The 7656-nt window shown below is 42.0% G+C and overlaps 1 protein-coding gene across 1 annotated transcript; it reads right to left on the minus strand.

The window, feature by feature from the left end:
• On the minus strand, positions 1-6162 carry LOC118342120 (beta-secretase 2-like; the record flags this gene model as incomplete). Its single annotated transcript, XM_035680567.1, is given in 7 exon segments — positions 1-1311; positions 2195-2363; positions 2461-2610; positions 3038-3139; positions 3470-3604; positions 4201-4332; positions 5946-6162. Coding segments are annotated over 7 exon segments (942 nt in total). The 3' UTR covers positions 1-1069.
• Between the last annotated feature and the right edge of the window lie 1494 nt (positions 6163-7656).

Below are 7656 nucleotides of genomic sequence, written 5' to 3' on the forward strand. Positions count from 1 at the left end.
CACACACACACACACACACACACACACACACACACACACACCACACACACCCCACACACACCACACACACACACACACACACACCACACACACACGACTCTATAGAAGACTGGAGCTTAACTTATTAACTCCAGAAACATTCCTTCATTGATCGCAGAGTTAAACTACAACTTTAAAAGATCTGTTGGTAGCAGATTATTAGCTGTAAAGGCACATTTTAGGAGGTTGTATGCCCTTAGAAATTTACAATTAAACAACAGTTTGCCTGGAAATAAAATCAGTAACTTGTAAATTGTTCATGAATACGCCAATGGTTGTTGAGCTTGTGCCATTTATGTCCCCACCCAATGTCCTGTGATTGTCTGTAAGGAAGAAATTCCACCCTTAGCTATTTCCATACCGCTATGCATCACTGCTGGTGTGTGTAGGGAGTTAGTTTGTGATAAAGCGTTTCATACTTCAGTTCACCCTTCTATTTGTGTTAGTGATGTCCTGTATTTCCCAGAATACTTTTTGACAGCCCTAAAAAGAACAAGCCTGAACTTGATTTGAGTGCTCTCTCAAACTACACTTAAACTGAGTCAGTGTTATATGTATGCAATACTGATAGCATTACAAGTCTTCCCAGTTGAGAAGGTAAGTCACACCTATTTCTAAAAAACTTCCCTGTAGCTACATGACATTATGAAATTTTAAAGCAACTGTCAGTGGGGAAATTGCACCCGTTCTTCTTCTATGCTGGATGTGTTTCTCTGTGTCGGTGCCTACATATGACATGACCAATTATCAGTGTGAAAAAGAAAAATACACGACCAAACGAGACATTGGAACTATAAATACACCACTAACAGAAGTGCTTTTAGGGTGAATTTTCCCTTCCAGAAGCAGCTGATCTGTCCGTGTCCATGGGGCAACCTGATGAGTGCAGTCTAGAGTCATTCAGACATTCAGAGCCGAGGGTCATTGTTCGGTGCGGGCCGAGCCTTACCCCTTTCTCCACAGCTGTGGATGGGCTCTGCTGGCCGTCCCCCTGCCTGTTCACCCTGTCCGCCTGTCCATTTCCTCTCAGTCACTTGATGCGGTGGCGGACCAGAGATGACTCGTCCGTTATCTCCCCGGAGCGATCTCTGCGTCGACAGGGCAGCACCAGCAAGAGCAACAGGATGATGAGGACCAGGGCGCAGACCGCCATCAGGGCGTAGGAGATCACCCACAGGAGAGGCTCTTTCAGCACACCGCCAGAGCAGTTGGTCGCCACGTCCGCTGCTGAGAAGGGCCCCGCGATCTCCGACAGAGCCACCCCACCGCTCACTGCACAGAAATGAAAGACAGAGTTACAGAGTTGAGAGAGATATAAAACGTCAACTGTATTACGATAAAGCTTAGATGTTGATTTACTTGTGGCAGCTTCTTAAAACAACAGTTGTCTTAGACTCGCGGCAATAACCGAAGTAAATGTTATTTGCTTTATTCTAGTTTTCTTTCTCTGTCTAGATTTTACCAGCCAGCTGAGGAATTAGAGCTGGCAACCTTACTGTCACAAGCCTGCATCCTTAACCTTCAGCCTACATCTGTTCCAAGTCTGTTTGCTTAACTCAGAAACAAAAGTGGTCTTTGTACTTTAAGAGTGGGAGGCCTTGCCTAAGCTCATATGTGCACAGAACTACGGGGAAGTACCACTGTTTGAGGTCTCACATTTGCAGTTCAGGTCATAATGAACGGATATTCTCAAGGTCTTGGTCAGTGAACTGAAGCACTATTTAATAGTAACACTTTTTGCTTTTCCGTAACTCATCAGTTAATCATGGCACTTTATGGACTTCCTGACCGTGATCTTTCTGTTACATGTCTTGAAGCAATATCATCAGCCTTATTTGTAATAGATGAACATTGAAGAAACCATGCTAGAGATTAAACCTGTAGCCCTTTCATAAAAGCTTTAATATTTGCTGTTCTAGGTAAATATGAGGGATCCATCATTCCTCTGTGTTTTATTTTTTACACAAGCAGCTTGTAAATACAGAGTGTATTTATTGCTACTTCATTCTCACTGAAGACTCACAGATTACCATCCATTCAATGTTTTCAGATACAGTGAACCAATTTGTTAACGTCAGCTGACAATGTTAGGACACATGATATGATTTATGATGTTTTACATACTTTCCTGTCTTAGTCTTTTATGTATCCTCACCTGCACAGTTGCTGAGTGCGAAGCCCAGTCTCCGCTGGGCGCGGTCGAACACCACGTAGAAGCCTTCCATAACGGTAGCGCCGATCACCAGGCCATTAGCTGACGAAGACACTCCGAAACGGAAGCAGTCTAACGTGCCGTCCACGTCTGTGATTGACTGGATGTACATCTGCAAGACAACACACATCAATAGAGAGGAAGAAGGACCGACAAGAGTTTGTGGCTCTGAGGTTGATGGAGAGCTGTGTTTATGTTTATTCAGGTACCTGAGGCAGGATGGTGATGCGGAAGGACTGGCTGGTGTTTGTGGCCCTTAGGTAGATGGACAGCTTGGGGAAAAACCTCCAGGGGGTCTCTCCCTTCATCCAGCATGCAACCTTGGTGCCATCCCAGAACCCTGAAGAAAAATCCTGGATCTGAACCAAAAGAGGAAAAAACACATAAGAGGAATCGACAGAGAGAGACAGAGACAAACAGAAAGAAACAGAAGGTCAGTACAGCACCAAAACAGGTTTAGCTGTTCTCTTTCATTTTCCCCACTTGGGATTAATCTGCAAAGATGCGGGTACATTAATTGCAAACGTTGCTTCCAGGTTCAAATTAACCTTGAGTACTGTTTGTGCGCGGTTACAAAAAGGTGAATAATGTGTAAAGTAGAATCGGTTGGGGGAAGAAAAAAAAAACAAAGCATGGGCGCACACATATATTTTTATAGCAGAAAAAAATCCTGATCCTTCCTCTCAAAGATACTACGTCCTTGAACAGTGAGTGTGCTATCCTCCCCTGCATCTCTTTGCTCTGACAACATGTTTCATCATTGTCTGTGGAGAGACGGCAACGTACCAGAGAGCTGCGTCTGATGGCTTCTACCACCGCATTGAAGACGTTGACAGGAAGACGCAGCAGTGTCGTCCCACTGTCAACTATAGCTTTATCCATGTTATACTGAAAGAGAGGGAGAAAGAGTGAAGTGCAGTAGGAGTTTTCTCAGTTCAACAGGCTCCTATGGAAGACCTTGAGGCAAACATAAAATACAGAACATGAGGAAGTTCTTTCACAAGCAGAAAAAATACCAAACAGACTACATTCCTTTGCAGTATGGCTAGTCTGTTTCATTTCTGCGTTGTAACCGTGATACAATCAACTCATCAAGAATGAATGTTGTACCACCAATGTTGCTTTTGTGCTTCAAATATTTACTGGCATTTAATGTAAATCTCTTCATGGTGATGTTTGAGATAATTATGGAAGCAATGCAGTGAGTTTGAAGTTTACCTCTCTGCAGTCCAGGTCCAGATTCTGGTCGCCAACCTCCAGCTTCAAAACCTCCACTTGGTAGTACCACTCCTCTACTATAGGGGTGTACCACACTGACCCCCGATACAGAGTTGGTTCAGCCCCTCCCATGATCTGAGGAAGGAACAAAAATACTTACACTCATCTGTGGGTCAACTGTGACCAAAACAACACAGTTAATATCCAACAAGAGTCTAGCAAAGGTTTATCCCTCCACATTTTGGTAGAATACATAAACACAAACACAAACACAAACACAAACACACACACACTCCCTGCCATCTTATCCATCTGTCTGGATCAGTGGGTCACATGATGGAGATGCAGTGAGCGAGGCACCGAGGCTGCTCGTGTAACCGTGACAGACCTGCTCTCAGCAGGATACTATCTTAGCTTAATTAGCTCCTCTCTAACTACACTGGGCCTCCAATGGAGAAACCACATTGACGAGGAGGATACAAGCTATTAGGTTTCTAAAACGCTGCTATGTCTGAGCCACCAGTGGTGGACTTTATTTTGTCTGAGGAGTACTCAAGCACATCCCAGTCCTCACTGAGTGAAGCACATAATTGATACTGTTCATGTTAAATAACTCGACACCGACTGTATCACAAAAATACACAATTAGAGGCAGAAATCATTTTTGTCAAAAGTGTTCACAACCAAAGCTTATTTTTCATTTGATCCAACAGCCCCTCCTGACTACTCACAAGACTGCCTCCCACTGGGTCCACTGTGCTACTGGCTGACAGTCCAGCGCCGCACATCTGAAGGGAAAAGATGTCAGGAATTCCCAGCTGTTGCACCAAAGAGTTGAAGAAGGGCTCCACAGACTTGTCAGGCTAATTGAGAGACAGGACATATGTAATCATTAATTCCTGTCAATCCATTTTGAGCGTTTACATTTGCAATGGAAGCTTTTAGATTGTGTGATTATCCAGACTTTCCAACCAATAACAAAGTATACGTTTAGAAAACATGAATGAAAAAGTGAATTCTAAAAATACATAACTGAAATGAAGTCTTAAAGTCTTTAATAGGGCTTGGGGAGTAAAAAAGGACAAGAATAAATACACTGGTTGCTGCTATAACAGATATCTGAAAAAGGATTTGACCCTAACCGTTTTCCCCATAGGTGATATTGTTGACAATTCTTTCTTCTGATTAGGTAGCCAAACATGTAAAGTGTTTAAAAAGGGTAGTGTTATATTACTGTGTTACAGTGTTATAATATTAATATTCGGACCACTGTGTGTACTACGTGTGTATGCGTGGACTGGCGTAAACTGTACGAGACAGCGGTATGTTCCTTGAGAAAAGGATGTTCTCTCTGTTTTCCTCAGATGCATTTTCATGTCAGTGCTATGATATCATGTCACGCATGACAGACAGCCCTCAGGCAAGTTCAGCCTGAGCTCTCTGAAGACGCTGGCGGCACAAAGTGGTCAGTGTGGCCATATCTGCCCCCAATCACTGGCATTTCATCCCAAAGGTTGCTGTAGTCAGCACAGAATGAAAGAATGTATTGTGTTGGTTTAAGCTGACGTCACTCTCGTCCCATCGACACCAAATTATCACGTTAAAGAAAAGTGGACACTGGGCGAAGCACCTTGGTTCTGTGCGTCTATCACACATACATAGGATGTTCTTGTACCTGAATGTAATTGACTGGAAAAAAAAAAAACACCTTGAGAATGAGCTTCTTCTACACTAAATTTATTTTTAATATTTCTAATGAAGAGACCAGATAATTACGTGTAGTTTTTAGTCCATTAATTAACTTATGACAAAACTAACGGACTGAAGTGGTACAATATGTAGGGTAATACTTTTCAGTTTTTTAATTCAGTGTAAAAAATTAAATTAACAAATATTCCTGTAGAGAATATAAGGATGCAAACTAACACATTAGAGCAACAAAAGTAAATTCAAGTGGGGATATTAAAGAAAGAAACGGCATTACGCAAAAGCATCACACCCTTGGTTGCTGAAAATAAATCATGAACACGAAACTTTTCTGTTGTCATGTGAAATGTCCATGACTACACCCAGATAAGATCTCAGTTTGAGAAGTTGTTCAGTGCTGTAAAAAAGATGTGGGACAGTAGGAAGTTATGCTGTACTGCTTGATTAACTTGATCAAACCTGATATTATCAAGTTTCCCCTCTGTGCGCACAGCATTTTTTAGACAAAATATTCTCATTTGTCCGTTTCTTGAATGTTTTTTAAATGTTTTATAAACTTCATATAAAAGTTATACAAAACCTTTACTTTAAATATATCTAATGATATCCTTTACAAAGTATGCACAAAATACTGTATTGAACTCATTTATATTTTTCAGAGCGAATTTACTGTTTTCATAATCAACATCAAATCAGTGAGAGAGGAATTTAAGCTTTTTCAACAAATACTGCGATTTAAGATTAGAATTTTTTTTAGCTTCTCTCTCACCCGTGCCAGCATGGGATAGGCCAGTCCCAGGATGCCCTGCCAGTTGACCCCAGGAAGAAAGAAGCTGTCAGATGACAAGATGGCAGCTATATTGATGATGATGGTCCCATTTGGGCCTTTGGGGATGGACACACGGTCAATGCCCAGTTCGCCTTCCCAGTTGCCCTGGGTGTACCGGACAGCCACAGTCCGGCCATCTGACTGGTAGGTACTGGAGCTAAATACAGGGGAGGAAGCCAAGACGTGTGAATAGAGACAAAGGCCTGTGGTGGCTACATAAATATTATTATTGTAATATATTTTTATTTAGCAAAGATTATTTAATTCACTCACCAGTACAGAAAAGCTATGAACATGCATTCTTTCTGTGAAAAGCTAACATCTCTGATACATTTATTCAAGAGCTTACGCCTTTGTCTCATGAGAGACTGTGGGTGATGAAGAGCAGACAAGGTAACATAACTAGGCTAGAAAACTCTATCTATATATATATCTATATATATATCTATATATATATATATCTATATATATATATATCTATATATATATCTATATATATCAAACCGGGAGTCCATTATACTCTGGCTCCTGCCATCATTCTGATTGACCACATAGCATAGTGGATCTGAGAGGAATGGACAGGCGGACAGGGTGAACGGCAGGGGGAAGGAGCAGAGCCCACCACAGCTTGTGGAGAAGGGGTAAAGGCTCGCCCGCACCGAACAATGGCCCTCCGGCTCTGAATGTCTGAATGATCTTAGACTGCACTCTCAGGTTGCCCCATGGACAGGACATATCCAGCTGCTTCGTGGAAGGGAAAATTCACCCTAAAAGCACTTCTGTGTAGTGTGTATTTATAGTTCATGTCTTCGTTTGGTGTGTATTTTTCTTTTCACCACTGATAATTGGTCATGGTCATATTAGGCACCGGACACATCGAGACATCCAGCAGTAGAAGAAGACGGGTGCAATTTCCCACTGACAGTTGCTTTAAAATTTCATAATGTCATGATAGCTAAGCAGGGAAGTTTTTTAGAAATAGGTGGTGCTTACCGTTCTCACTGGGAAACCTTGTATGCTATCAGTATTGCATACATATAACACTGACTCAGTTTAAGTGTAGTTTGAGAGAGCCTCAATCAAGTTCAGGCTTGTTTCTTTTTTTAGAGGCTGTCAAAAAGTAATTCTGGGAATACAGGACATCACTCACCAAATAGAAGGGTGGAAACTGAGTATGAAGACGCTTTATCCAATACTCCCTACACCACAGGCAGTGATGTAGAGGTATGGAAAAGCTAAGGGGTGGAATTTCTTCCTTAACAGACAATCAAGGACATTGGGTGGGGACATAAATGCTACAGAGCTCACACCATGTGGGTATTCATGAGACAATTTAAAGTTACTGATTTTATTTCCAGGCAAACTAGTTTGTTTAATATGTAGGAATTTCTAGGGATACAACCTCCTAAATGTGCTTTTACAGCTAATAATCTGCTACCACAGATCTTTTAAGGTGTGGTATTTCACTCTGCCGATCAATGAAGGAATGTTTCTGGAGTCTAATAGAGTTTAAGCTCCAGTCTTCTATAGAGTCGTGTGTGTTGTGTGTGTGTGTTGTGGTGTGTGTGTGTTGTGTGTGGTGTGTGTCGTGTGTTGGTGTGTGTGTGTTGTGTGGTGTGTGTGGTGTGTCTGTGTGTCTGTGTGTGTGTGG

Source organism: Morone saxatilis, unplaced genomic scaffold (assembly GCF_004916995.1).
Source record: "Morone saxatilis isolate NCDOM2014 unplaced genomic scaffold, NCSU_SB_2.0 Contig8, whole genome shotgun sequence".
Lineage (NCBI taxonomy): Eukaryota > Metazoa > Chordata > Actinopteri > Moronidae > Morone > Morone saxatilis.